The sequence below is a fragment of the Ciconia boyciana genome, chromosome 2 (assembly GCF_034638445.1).
Source record: "Ciconia boyciana chromosome 2, ASM3463844v1, whole genome shotgun sequence".
NCBI classification, from domain to species: domain Eukaryota; kingdom Metazoa; phylum Chordata; class Aves; order Ciconiiformes; family Ciconiidae; genus Ciconia; species Ciconia boyciana.
The window spans coordinates 158,780,739-158,795,866 of NC_132935.1; the positions used below are offsets into that span (position 1 = coordinate 158,780,739).

At 37.1% G+C, this 15,128-nt stretch overlaps 1 protein-coding gene across 3 annotated transcripts in view; it reads right to left on the reverse strand.

The window, feature by feature from the left end:
• The window catches only part of DNAJB6 (DnaJ heat shock protein family (Hsp40) member B6), a 65,162-nt gene that overhangs the window by 26,488 nt on the left and 23,546 nt on the right, over positions 1–15,128 (reverse strand). For all 3 annotated transcript variants that reach the window (XM_072854705.1, XM_072854703.1, XM_072854704.1), the window contains exons 6-8: positions 10,179–10,310; positions 9,109–9,250; positions 6,865–6,935 (exon numbers count right to left, since the gene is read on the reverse strand). In XM_072854705.1, coding sequence (XP_072710806.1) covers positions 6,865–6,935; positions 9,109–9,250; positions 10,179–10,310 — 345 coding nt within the window. The remainder of the gene's footprint in view (positions 1–6,864; positions 6,936–9,108; positions 9,251–10,178; positions 10,311–15,128) is intronic.

The following is a 15,128-nucleotide window of genomic DNA, read 5'->3' on the forward strand; positions in this document are numbered from 1 at the left end:
TCATGAATGTTACTTATGCTTGCAGGCAACACCAGAGGCATCCAAAACAGCTTTAAGTGAATTTCTAGCTCTCTACTGCTCTCCTGAACATCCAGCTCACGGTTTGTATAGAAGAGCTGAATAATGCGCTTTCATTATTGCAGTATACTTGGTGATAAGGACCTGACTGTATTTCCCCATAAGCACCCAGTAGTAAGAAATGTATACATCAAGATTAGCAGACTAATTCTGGGAGGTGTCTGAGTGACTACTTAACAGGGCATGTCCAAATTAATCAAAGTACCAAAGTGCCTTCTGATAAGAGGCAGTATTAGTACAGAAAGCCTGGCCAAAATCCTCTGAAGACAAAGGGCTTAGTCCTCCGACTCTAGCTAAGACAGACTGGAGGAAAGGCTGAGCCTTGGCCATCTGAGTTTTCTCCATCTTTCTCCAGAAATACTTTCACAGAGAAGTCCAAAACAATTTTAAAACATCCATAGTCTAGCTCCCTTTGGAAGAATAATGACAGAGACTGATACTACAGAATATACCCTTTCACAAAAGCAAGACACAGTACTCTCTTGCTGAGTAAGCAACAGGATGACAAATTCAGATTTAGTTTCTGTGCTGCTCAGAGCAAAAGGCGGCCTCCAACTACATGCCTAGGAAAAAAGTTTGCCAGAGGTGGCTATGGTGACAGTTACATAAATGTGTGATAAATAAGCAAGTTAATCTTACTCTATATATCAGTTACAAAGACTAACGCAGCCACGGCATGTATTTCTGGGGAGAAACGGAAAGACTGCTGGATCTGCCCAGCTTCTCTACCAGATGTGTCAAAGGCTCTGCAAGCTTATGTTTTTTTTTTCCCCCCAGGTAAACTCCCCTCCTGGACCACATTTCAATCAAGCTTGTGACTGCAACCAAGACAGAAGAATCCTATTCCAGAGCTGCTGCTTTGCATCTTCAGCTGTTTTGGTAACAGCTTCGAGCAACTCCCTTACAGACATAGCCAAAATAATTCTCTCTTCTGGCCATCAGGAGTATGTGTTCCACAATCTAAATTCTATGACCAGTCACCCAGGCTGGATTCCTCTCCCATACTAGTAACTTATTCAAATGAATTTACAAATAAGAAAAAATGCAGGAGATTTCATATTTGATTTTTAACAGTCAATAAAAGGAGAAGTTGAAGCCTTCTCAACGTACCACGTTGTTTACAAACTAGTCTTTACAAACTAGGTGTTAATATTTAATCTCTCTCAGAATTAACATTCAATTGTATGAAAGGATTCAGCTTTCTTTTGACTGCTGGTAAACTAGCAGCTACAGGGGGTTTTTTTTCTGTTTTTAGGAAGTTCATTCGAAGTTGGCTGCATTGAAAAGAATAGCTGAAAGAGCTCTCATTTATGATTCAGTATAAAGGATAAGTTATTGGGCAAAGCAAAGTTTTAAAAGTTATTACCATAAGCCTCTAAAAATCTATTTTCTTGATTGTCAATTTTAAGTCAAGCTCAAAAATGGTCTATTTTTAGTGATTTTAAAATGAACCCGCCGTGCTGCAAAAGCTAGCATTATTGAAAAAGCCAGAGAACTAAAGAGACAACTCCACTTAATAGCATCCTTTTAATAAAACTTTTTACTTATCTTCTGAATTAAATATACTTTAATCCCCACCATTACATTTCGAAGCTGACATCTTCTCAAGCAGAAGTCTTTAGCTTCCTTTATTTGGAAGATAATTAGCACTTAGTCCACCAGTGCAATCTACCTCACACCGAGACTTCATAGCTTTCAGATTTGGGTACTATCACATCGAAACCACTGCATGTATTTTAGACATGGTAAGCATGACGGGAGATACAGTACTCATGTGGGTTTTCAATTAACTTTCTACCAGCTGCCGTAAGTAAGATAACACCTAACCTGGCGCAAAGTCTGCCAGAACATAGTTTTCAGAGAAGTTTCAAGGAGTTTGAATCAGCAGTCAGCTTGCATAGGTTCAGGGTTACGGCTCAGACGGTTACAGCATATTTTTTTTTTTTAAAATCTGACAGCAGCATCTCAAAAGTGGGCCTTACTGTTCTGTGAACGTATGGCCTGTGTAGCAGAGTAGAAACCAACCATCTTCTGCTCTAACTCTTCACTAGTGCCCTTCACTCAACCACCAACTCTAGATGAGGTATTTTTTCCAAAACCAAAGCAGATCAAGCAGTAAACCCACTATAATGGTGAATTCAAAAGGCACAGTTTGTAACACTAACAAAGTAAATTTGCTTCGTTCCAACACTATTGCAACAGAAGGATCATTTCAGCGTTTTGGGTGGAAGATAAAAAGCTTTTTACTTAAGACAACCACGTGAAGAAAAGCAATAACAACAAGAAAACCCACACTGTCTATGTTGAGTATGACATAAAGCATGTCTGTGGTCACAATTCAGTCCCAAAGTAAACAAGACCAGAGGGAGCAGACAGCGCAAACAAGCTTCCTTTTCTTACCTTAAAAAAAGTAAAGTTTCAAAGTCCAGGTTACTGCTGATTAGCACATCACTGATGTCAGTATTGCAACTACCTTGTGAGAACACCATGTCTTAAAAATAAGCCTAAATACTAAGACATCCAAAAATCAGAACCAAAGAGGCAGGTTTTCCAAAAGTACTATGAAATGCTTCCACAAAAAGGTTAACAAGAATCCTAACACTAAATTAATGCATTGCATTGAGTGCTTTTGAAAAGTTCTCTGACCGCAAGCATCGTGCAGCTGCAACATTCATTTTGCAATGCAACGATCTTTAGAGGTAAACCCTATCCTGTTACAATCACAGATTAAACTAAGGCAAAGCAGGAAACAAGCTCACTTTTCCAACAGAACAGAAGCAAATTCAGGAACAGAACTCAGGTTTCCAAAAATAAAAAATAAAATCTACCTTACTTTATCACTGGACCATCCCAGGGATGGTCTGAAACACATAAGCACAGCTAAATACAGAAGACAAACCTCTGCTTACACCTAAAGCTAATACACTGAAGGAGGCAAGCAAACAGGACAGCCAAACACAAACACTGACAGAGAGATATAAAACCCTTGGGCTTGAGTAGAGATATTTTTTAAAAGCCTTTTACAAGCCTTGTTTTCAGCATACTAAGACTCAGTCCATCAATTAATCACAAGCTGATAAAGTACAAATCTTACAAATGCTACATACACCTACTCTGCAGAGCAGCTTTGTCGCTTATACCACAAAACAATGCCTGTGATTCTCAACAGAGAAGGTATTGTAAGAACTGAGAACTACAATAGCTGCAGCAATTTTAAAATGTGAAGCATTCTAAGGCAAAATCCCAAACTTCTTCAGTAAAGCCAAGTGAAAGGGGTAGGTGCCATGCAATCTAAAGAGAAAGCTGTGTTACGGTGTATTGCATTGAAATTGCTGCCATGCATAAAAGACCAAGAAGAGGTTGCACCAAGCAAAAGCATTATAAAGTTATTGTATTCTACCAGTGATCATAGAAGCAGAGCATGAAAGAGCAAGTGACTTAGCAGGTTCAAAAACTCCATCTTCATTTTTCCAAACCACTGGAGGAAGTTTAATTTAAACTAGATGGTGTCCCTAAGTATTCAAAATTAATCCCTCCTGTATGAACAAATGGTACTTTGAATCAAACAGCACCTGGTTTTGAAAGCTACCTCATCCCACTGCGCATTTGATGCCTAGCATTTGCTAGAATTAAGAACCTTTTCTGTTATTAAAATTTAGTGCTATTTTGGCCAAAATTGAAGTTTAAGGAAATTTGCTGTCCTTGATGATCCATTACATCTAGTGAGTAGGTTTTGTACATCCATGCAAATTATGTCTTAGTAAGGAATGGCATAAAATTTTTCAGAGCAACCTAATAAGTGGGTTTTCAAGAGAAAAGAAACTCATTTAGCAGCACAAATAAGAAGAAATTCTGAATATATAATACATTATAGGAAGAATTTAAATTGGATCCACAGTAAACAGAATGAGGATTTATTTTGTGCATTAAAAATGAAGCTGGATGCAAGAAGTTGCATTAAAAAAGAAACTGGATGCAGTGTTATTTCAAAAAAAGAAAAAAACCTGTGGCGTCCTACATATTGAAACAGGTGGAGACTATGAGGCTTAGGTCAAGTGTAAGAAGGTGACAATTTTTTACATTTGGAACTGGAACTGCCAGTCCAATTATATACTTGGACCAAGACCCTGTATCCACCCAGTTCAACCACCGGCCTAGGCAAATGCTGGTGTATAGGTATCTGCTTACTACTATAGAAGTCTTTGCTGATGAATTCTGCCTTCTGCTGACTCCTTTCTTCTTGTCTGCTTTTGTGTTTTGCCAGTTTCTCTTTCTACCAAGAAAGTGCAGCACTGCCACTTAATGCTGCATTTTGTCCAGCTCTGACAATAACCAGCTTCAGGGATCTGAAGGCAGAAGAGAGACTATCCAAAACACTGGATCTTCAGCAAATTTACAGTGTTAAAAGATTTCATTATAGAACCCTGGAGTGAACTGTTTGTATATAACGCTGTGAGAAGGACCACACTTTTCTGGGTAAGAAGATCTGAGGCAAGCGTGTGGGTACAGGTTTGCCACTAGCAGGTATGCTATCATAATTGTGTTCTTAACTTGAGCTATGTAATTTAAATGTTAAAAGAAGATTACCTGGGATTAAAATAGAAGGTGAAGTTTAGCAGCTCAATGTGAAACCTATGGGTATCCACAGGAAGGAATTCAAACTCAACTCCAGATTGTCCTAATTTTATTTGACTTGATTAACCAATTTTGAAGCACTTTTTACAGTTTACATAACTTAAAGGAGTACACTATGTCCTATAAATATAAATTAACATTTTTAATAACTCAAGACATCACAACAAAGCCAGATTTTGAAATAAATTGTCTGTTTAGTTATCTGGATCAAGAAGTAACATACATGGGGAAGGAAAAAACAGCATTAACAAGAAAACACTGTTTAGTTCTAAACTGAGTTTGTGCTTCTACACCAAAAACACAACACTGAAGTAACAAGAACTCTGCAAAGAACTTGAAAAGCTGCATAACTTCTGTAGTCCCAAAACCAAAGTACATATTTATTTCTTCTACCTGTTATTTTGTTTGGTTCTATGAAATTAGCATTAACAGTAGAGGGACACATGTAAGATGTACTAACTTTGCTGCAAATATGAATTCTGTTGTAGCAGTTGGTTAGATTGTTGGTTTGGGTTAAGTTGAATTGGTTTTCCTGCATGATAAACAAGAGCAAATATTTTTTATGTATTTAATAATCAACGCATTTGTTAGTACAAAGCAGATGGTGTTCAGCAAGAAGGCATTAAGTGATCATTTGAAAACACCATGCTTTTTTTTTTTTAAACACTAAGCCATCCTAAAGAATTTCGTGAAGGCCAGATGTTCAAAGCTGGTGCACAGATAAAAACTGCACATCCATGATTTATGCATGAAGTTACCCAGAGCCTGACAGGTGTTAACATATGCCAATAGTTACTTGCATGCTTTCTCTATGACATACAGAAATCAAGACATCTTTCACTAAACTTCGAAAATCTGGTCTTAACTACAAATTAACACTTTGCTTCACTCCATTAATTTCACAAAAGGCATTAATCCATCTTTTGATTTTTGGTTGATGACTAAAAATAAGAGTGAGATATTTTAATGCTAATAATTTTGTACAAGTGTCCTTCAAAGTAATTCTGTTTGTTCTCAAAATAAGCAAAAAAAATCTTATTGTTCAGAAAGCCTTTTTTAAATTGTTAAATGTTTTCCTGTATATTTACGTTCACTACAGATTATTTTTGAAGCAATCTCAGAACTTAAAACTTCAGAAAACTATTTTTTTTATTTTTAAACAGAGAAAGTTACTTTAGGCCTAGACCAAAAAAAATTGTGTACTAGGGCAAAAGATGGAGTTAGAGAGTCAGCCTCTGAATGCTTCTTAAAAATAGGTGCTTCAAATACAGGTTTAGAAAAGAAATTAAATATCATGTTTTCAGTCACACTGAAGAAAACATCTGCAAAGAAAAAAGGCCCTCATCCTTAAGACTGAAGAAAAAGGTGGTAGGAAAAAAGAAAAAGAAAAAAAAAAAGCACTGTTTTCCCAAGTTGCCCAAATCACACACAGACACAAGAAGGTTACAAATGCCATTCATGAAAGAATGCACCACAAACATCAGCATTTATTCATTTTGAATTTTTTTTAGCAAATGACAAAAGACTCAGCTCACTGGCTTCACTTTTGTTTACCTTTTGCTTACATTACACATTTAAACATTTGTCAAAACTTACTAAGTTGTCTGCATTCATGCACAACTAGAAAACATCCTTAATTTATTTAAACCAGAAATGCATTACCAGAAATGTATTAACATTGTTCACTACTAAACATTTAAAAAAAAGTTGAAATTATTAAAAAGGTTATCCTGGAAATGTTAACTTCACAGCAGACTTAAACTACTAATTGGCTCACACTTCAAATTGGAAAAAGCAAGATTCATGCTAGTGTTAGTGTACATCTTGCCCTAGCACTACTGGAGGATCATGGTTCACCTTGATCATATATAATAAAAAGAAAAGTGCATACAGAAATTTACAACAATTTTAAGGACAAAAAAATGGTCCAATTGATGTGGTCCCAACAGTTAACTCAAAAGTCTATGACAAATAGGAGCTTCGGTGAGCTATTTATACTACTTAAGTATGGATATACAGAAAGTTGAGTTCGTTTGAAATCTTCAAAAAATGTTCCTGTCAATCCTCAAATGGTGGCTGTTATAGCTTAAAATTTCTGTTAAATGCGTGCGTTGAATTACTTGTTATCCAAGCGTAGCGGCTGCTCCTTACCATTTATTGTTAGCGACCTTAACTGGCCATCTTCTTCAACTTCTACTCTCTCTTGTCCATTCTCAACAATTCTGTAGGACAAAAAAACAGTTAGCCATTTTAAAGCACTGTAACCAGTTTGAAAACATACACCAGACCTAGGTTTTTAGATAATGAACTATAACAGAGCACTGCCTGCTTAACGCAACTGTAGTTGGCAAGCTTTTGTATTTAACAGAAGCTGTAACTAGTAACCATCTGCATTCCCCCACTGATATTGCTTATTTATAGCAGGAAAATTGCTCTCTGGAAGTCTGAATCCTCCAGTTTGTAGAGTTCACAGTTACAGCTGTCACCTCATATATTGTCACAGTTGTACTGACACTACACACTATTATCTAGAACTAAATGTCTTTTGACAGATCTACTGTACAATCTTGACGTTGCATTTAGTACCTACCCATTTGTTAAATGCATAATATTCTAGATCCAATCACAATTTTGCATTATGTAAGGCACGCAAGACAGTCTTTAATCCACTCTTAAATTGATCAGAGCTATTAATCTGGAGACCTACTGTACACCAAGTTTATGACCAGCATGTACATTGCAAAATTTAAGTATCCCCGACTGAGGGAGAGAGCTCTGTGGGTTTGGGCTTTTTTGTTTGTTTGTTTTAGAAACTGCAAGATAAGGAATGTTCTATCTGGGAATTCTCCCTTCATGATTCAAATGAGGAAACCACATGGATTAATACAAGTTTTTCTGGAGATCAGATTTATTGAAGAGAATACACCCATATTAAAAACAGAGGGAATGGCTTCTTGCCTGAAGCAAAATATTACTCAGAGAAGATTTTCATTGGGTATGCTGGGACATGAATCTTCTTTAGACTTCGCTACCTTGTGGGCAGACATTCTACAAAGTAACAGAACTTCTCAGAGATAGTAAATGTGTCTTCCTAGATGTGGCTAACCACATTTCTTGCTCCTTTCCCCCCTTTCTAAATATGGTAACAAAAGATATGACAGCAGCATACCTATTTAGCCTATTTTTTAATATTAAAACAAACATGGTGCCTTATCTTCTTTTGCATAAACACGTTCTTTGGTCTCTTTCACCTGATACAATTCCCTCAAAAGTGGGCAGTTTTCAGATTTTTCTGGAATACACTCGCAGAAAAATATCATGACCACACCAGCGTGTGATGACAAAGGCTGTATTTAAGTGGTCAAGATGGCAGGGGTACAACAGGACACAGAAGAACCTTGCACTTTGAAGTGTGGGACACAAGTTACCAAACAAAAAAACTGGTTCTCCCTTGCTTTTCTGTAAATTTTTATTAAGTACTGAAATTACATTTAATTACTTTTTCAGTACTCCTATAACTTATTGATCATAATGTTCCATGTAGATTACTCTATATCTAACTAATATTTGGGTTTCCCAAATGCAGTGATTTCCCCACCACAAGCATGAAATAGTGAGAAGGTACGCTGTGTATAGTACTTGAAAATTCACTTTCCAACAAGCAGGAAAAGTTTTCTCCAAAGCAGGTTTCAGTTGCTTATTTCACTTAACAGGTAAAAGAAATTTACTTTTTTGTTTAAAAAAAAAGCCACACAAAAACTGCACTCAAACACTGACTAGGAAAGCAAACTAGAGCAAATATTAGGGAAAACTGTTTCATGTTTCATAATGTCTGCAAAATTAAAAGTCCTCCCAATCCCCAGTTAAAAGCTTCACAATCAACAGAAACCAAGCGCACTTTCCCCTTCCAGAAACTCAAGCTGACTTGTCAGACAGTAGTCAAGGACCGTAATTAATAAGAGCTGCATCACGACTGCACAGGAGGTTCTGAAGGCCTGGAAGAGCTCTATTGCCAGGTCCCTTTCAAACAGCAAACAAGTTGCAACCTTCATTTTTCATCAGGGCAGTTCTGAAAGCATGTCTTACACATCTGAACCCTTCTTGACTATCAAGAGTTTAGACAAAAACACCATCTTCCCCATTTTCACATGCTACAGCTTTAAGTAACTCAGCAATGCCAAGAAGAGTCAGAGAACCCAATAGAACTTTTCCCTTTTTTTTAAGCATTCAGAGAAATCCAAGTAATGTGATGACCACAAAAGCAAAAGTAAAAATACATACATATGTCTGTATCACTGTATTTATGTGTGTATATATAGTATATTTATATGCATGTATTTATAGCTATATATGTTTCTACATATAGTTTCATACAATTATATTCATATCACTTACCTCTTTGTAGTAATTTTTCTGCCATTAACTATTTTAGTTGAGGTTGATACTGATTTGAAGTTACCCATCCCACTGCCACCAAATGACGTAGAGGAGAACGAAGTAAGGCCTCCATGTCCCAATGAACCAAATGAAGTAAAACCTATTGGGAAAGAAGGTACTTGACTAAAAATGTATTTTTGCATGACCGTGGGATCCAAATTTATCATCCACCCAGACTACATCCTAGCTTCAGGATGCCCTTAGCTGGTTGCATCAACACAGCATCAGTGACTAGATGGCATTAAACACCAGTGTGAATGTAAAAATATGTCTCCAGCCCCACCAGTTTCTCCCATATGGACCCATAGTTCAAATTCCAAATGCATAGCATTGTCCAAAAACCATTCGTCACCTCCTCCGCTGAAGAAACGGCTTTCAAGCTTGTCTGCTGAACCATTATATCATTCTTTCCACTCAAGGTAAAGCTAGTAACTTTAATGAATCTGATTTTTTGCTTTAATGTAGATGTTGGGATGCCCTGAGTTAGCAGAGAGTTAGCAGACAGTGATATAAGTTTTGTATCACTAACATCCCAACTAATACCCAGGATCTTAACACTTGAAAGGATGCTGACTACCAGCAACTCTCAGCAACCTCTGAGATACAGATGTCAGCATTCAAATCGACTACCCCAGAACTGATATTAAGTAGTACCATGGGTTTTAGGCACACATTTTTCCCATGTATTTTCAGGACCTTAAATAAAAGCCATCACACCCCCAACACCTAAAAGCAAACAGAACACAAACAATTCTAAAGCTATAAAGAAATGCTAGCACCAAAATTAACACAAGAAGTTCTACCTCTTAGGTCTGTTTACTTTTCATGAACTTTCAGGTAGACCAAATATTGTAACTATATATTTATTTACATGCAGACTTTACAGAGAGCAGCTTAATTTTTAAAAAGCAGCCTCAGAATTTCCTGAATGAAGAAGGCAACTTTAAAAAAAAATATTTGTCAGCTTATTATATTGAGATCCTTTGCAAACCAAAACTGCATTCCTTGTTAAATGTTGTGATATTTACCTGTGTCAAATGAAGAAAAACCACTTCCAAAAGCAGGGAATCCACCAAAGGCAGACAAAAATGATCCACCACCTCTGCTTCTGCTTCCCCTTGGACCCCGCCTGCCCCCGAAGAAGTCCTCAAAAGGGTCTTCTACAAAACAGAAAACAACATTTAAGAGGTCGGTATTACCAAGTGATTCTGTATTTAATCATTAGGGATTCTTCGTTAAAAAAAAAATTTCCTGTTACAGACAAGATTCTTCCTTTGAAATATTTGATGCTACTGAACTGACAGTCCACCAAAAAGGCAATTCCTATGCTCCTTCTGGACTAAATTCTGTCTCACTTTTGGACCTAAAAAAAGTAGTTGACTTCCATATTTTAGCTGTTTATTATTAAAAAACAGTAAACCTAATGTAAACACTCTTCTATTTTTCAGTATAATAGAAGTGGCAAGAGCTACAGAAATAGTATTATTTCCACCACGTGCTTATATAACAAAATACACTGGAGGTATGATAAAAAATGAAATCAGTATTTATTTGAAGTTAACTATGTCCAGTCAGTTAGCATTTGACAGATTTAACACTCTTCAGATGCATAATCATGATCTCTACACACCAAGTCACTATAAGGCAAATCCTTCAGCTGTTCTACAGAACTCCCTGTTGTCAGACTAAGGTTTTCCAGGGTGTAGAATAAAGAGTAGCACTACAGACAAATTAAACTCCTAGCATTTGAATTTAACAGATCTTAAAATATCGCACACAGGTACCTGAACTTTCTAGCTTATGTCTATTCAAGATTTATTGTGGATCACCACGATAAGGTCTCTGACAAGTAACTTCCAGATAGGTTATATCAATTATTGAAATATACAAACAGCAGCCAGGGATTGATGACTCATAATCTTAAAGCGTTCAAAGTGTTTATTTTAGCACTTGCCACATTAGGTACTTCAAACACGTATTCTGATGCACATTTAGGGAGCAAAGCATGGAGGTTTATATGCAGTGTCCCAAAGAGGCATTCGGTCCCTACCAAGCAGAAGGACGAGGGGAGAAATAGAGAAAGGGGGTCATGGATAAAATGCTATTTCAAATTCAAGTACAACTGTTATGTCATTCAGAACAGCTGCTGTTCCATTGCCATTAAGGAAGACAGTAGTGTCTTTCAAAAAACAAAAGGGGGGGGAGGGGGGAATCGGACACCTATACAAGCAATCCTTATTTACTTTATCACATTTTCCTAAAAAATAGTTATTACTAGAATTATCTGAAAACTGCTTTTTACTAGTGCTCTTAAAACAAAGAACAACATATAAAATTGCAATCATATAAGAGATACTCAATAAACATAATACTTGCATTAAAATCAGAAAAGTTTATGAACTTCAGCTACTCTCTCCATCAATCACAACTCTCCCAGAATGAGTGCTGTACAGTACCAATGATTTTACCAAGTTTTACAAGTGGGGACTCAATATTGAAAGATCTGAATAGTCTGAAACACTATTCAGAATAAGCTCTAACTGAAAAATGCAGAAACTGGTGATAGCAGCAGCAGAAGTATGAAAGCAAGGAAAGACTCTTGTAACTGCATGAGTGTTCAGAACTACAAATTGATAAAGCGAAGGTCAGAAACACAGTATTTATTCCACCTCTGGTACCCCCACAAAAATCCAAGCTGATTTATGATAAATCACCAAGTTAATGCAATAGTGACAATACTAAAGCAATCAATATGATAATAAAAAGATATTAGTTACCATCTGGTTTATGTGCTATTACTTAACAAAAGTGAAACATCGCAATGTATTTATGCTGAACAAAGGCAGCCACTGACGTTCAGACATATACTCCCATCAGCAGACACACAAAATGCCAGGAACAACAAAAAAATAACCCTATCCTTCCCCTAGCTTCCACAGGTATTGAAGAAAACAAGGCAGGACCAAACTTTTATCTTGTATACACTAGACAAGCAAGTGATAGGATTTTTTTCTACCTCGGGTGTTTTTTTGGTTTTGTGTTTTCTTTTTTTTGTCCATGTAGAACAAGTTTTCTTCAACATAAACATTACCTGTTTTTACCTTTAAAACAAAAATTAAACCAATGCTTGGGCATGGAAATATGGGAACCCACCACCAAAATTACTATTTCCAAAACAAGCACTACACCCATTTAAAAAAAAGGCAATTTTCTGTGAGACTAGCATATCAGCTAGCAAGTAAAACCACTGCAGTTAATTGTTTTGTAGTCCAATTTATTCTCACTAGAGTGACTCATAAGTTAGTTATGAAGGTCATTCACTCACGTGTACAAACGATCTATATTATATTACTCCCACTGTTAAGCTTTCTATTTATAGGCCAATTATTCTTGTTACCTGGAGTTCTAATAAAAACAAAACAACCTACCATGTAAGCTTTGAGTTTTTAATCCCCTACAGTGTATCAGCCTATTCTGCAAGTGAATCTCTCCTCCTCGGCACAACAGCAGCAGAGACACAAAGGTTTTTAAGGGAGGATCACAGAATCTCCCAGAGATCCCTGCTATCAACCCAGCTTCTAACTGGATTATTGCCTACTCCTAGGCACACAAAAAACTAACAGAGACTTGGATATGCCTGATTAGCCTTTGGCAACCCTACACACCAAAGAAAGGTCAGCACTCCACATTAGCAAATGTTCTAGCCTCAGGTGATTTCTGTTAGCAGCCCTGCTAATAATCCTCCAGTGCTCTTCCAGTAATTCTCTCCAGTAAATAAGATACTTGAACCACTTTTCTGCACTGGACTGCAGAATGCTCAGCAAGATGGATTATACAGAGACAGGAAAACAGGTAGGACTTTCCTGAGGGAATATTTCTTACTATCCTGATAGCCATCGAGGTACAGCATGCAGGAAAAAAAAAATGCCAAAAAAACATTGAGGAGAGAAGGCAGCAGGAGGTTTCCGCATTATCGTTTGTTGTAGCCACCACCAATACACATTAATATAGCAACCTCACAACTACTCAGACCCTGTTTATGCTTTTACTCCCTAAATCAGGATGATTAATAGTACCACTCAGCAAAATAACAACATTTCAGCCTGGTAGGTCTATTTTTGTGATTTAGCAGAACCTTTCCCTGTACGATAACCTTTTCACACACATGGCTTTTTTCAAACAGTTCAAATGCAGTGAATATCACAGTATCAGGGTGTTAGGGTTTTTTAATGACTCCTCTTATGATAATCGTTTTGGTGCTTACAATCCATGTAATTTTCTTATTGAATGTTAGAAGAATATCAGATCAACAAAACTAAGCAGTAAAAAACCCCACAAGTGAAAGCCTTTCTAAAAAGGGAAAATACTATATAAATACTATACAACTTAAAAGCTTCAGAAAACTGAAATGCTAGACTAGTGTCACCTCAAAGTATTACTAAATACTGTCTGGTGATAAATTCACAGTTTATTCTTATCTGGGTATTACCAGAAGCTTATGGGAGGACAGAGTATCAGATTCAGTTTCAACAAAAATGTTGGAGTATGCTTCTGACACAGTACTTGTGGTGCTGTCAAAACAACAAAGATCAAGAGAGAACAAAAGGTGAGAAATTCAAGGAAGCCAGTGAGACAGACTTCTAATCTATCAACAACAGCAGATGACATGAAGCTTTTTGGGGAAAAAGCAAATGCTTAAGCAAAGAACTCGCAGTAGCCTGTTACCAAATAAAGAGACAAAATTAAGGACTTCAGGACTCTTGGTGTTACTAAGTAGGAAGACTGCAGTAACAGAAGCCAAAAAGTTAATGTGAAGGTTGGAACACAAAACCTCCAGCAACACAAAAGACTGTACAGTAACAAACCCATCTGAAAATAATTACATTAGAAGTAATGTTTCCAAAGAAATTATTTTCTTTAGAAAAATCTTTGCCAATTCAAATGCAGCAACTGTCTTGTTCCGCTGGGTAAAACATTAAACCTGCTCACTGTGATCCGTGGAATCCGACTTTGCTTTTCTGCAGTCACAGGAAAAGAGTTGCACCTCTAAAGAAGTCAAACAACAACAACAACAACTATATCTATCTTACTGCAGTTCAGAATAAGGTAGGTCATGATCCCTCCCACTCTCAGGAGTCCTCAGCTGCAACACAGAAACAGGATTTTCTCCCTTTCAGCAGTATAAGCCAATTGCAGAATACTACTTAAAAGATGTGATTGCTCTCCTTTCCTGCCTTGTGATCATGGAACCAAGTGACAAATTGCATTAATTCATTGATCCAAAAGAAAACACTGACTGTTTGTAGTGTTAGCTTTCTGTTGCATCCATGAGCTAATCTGATTCAGCATTGGGAAGACCAGCGTACCTGAAAGAAAATGGGCAGGAAAGCACCATACGACAGGGGAAGGAAGGAAGGGAGGCAAAACCCAGAATATCTACATTTGAAGCAGTCCACAATTCAGTTAAACTTCAAGGAATTAATTAAATCAATCTAAGGCATTAGCTGAAATCACAATACATTATAAATGCTACACTATAAAAATGCTACATTTTCTATGGCAGTCACTTCTACCATGACACTTGTACCCTGGCAGCTGGTTAGGGAACCAGATCAGGAACTGATCAGCCGTAAAAGAGCATCTCCACATGAAAGGAAGTTCAGCCACATCAATTCTTTGCTAGAGTTCACAGTGTGACCGTAAAAGCAACTGTGCTGGAAGGCAGCAGGAAGAAGTGCCCAAGGGTCAAAAGCAGCGCAGGAAGATGCTTTCAGCCATAGAACAATGCTCTCCCTGATGAAAGTGTTGAGCACATTCCAGTGCAATGCCATCATCCTCCTCCAGAAAAATCAAGCGTTGAGATAAATTGTGCACTGTCAGCAAATGTTCTCACATGCATGCACTGCTGCAGCTGGAAACATTGATAATCTTATAAGGACAGTATGCAAAGGAACATTACCCCGTATAAACAGGATCAC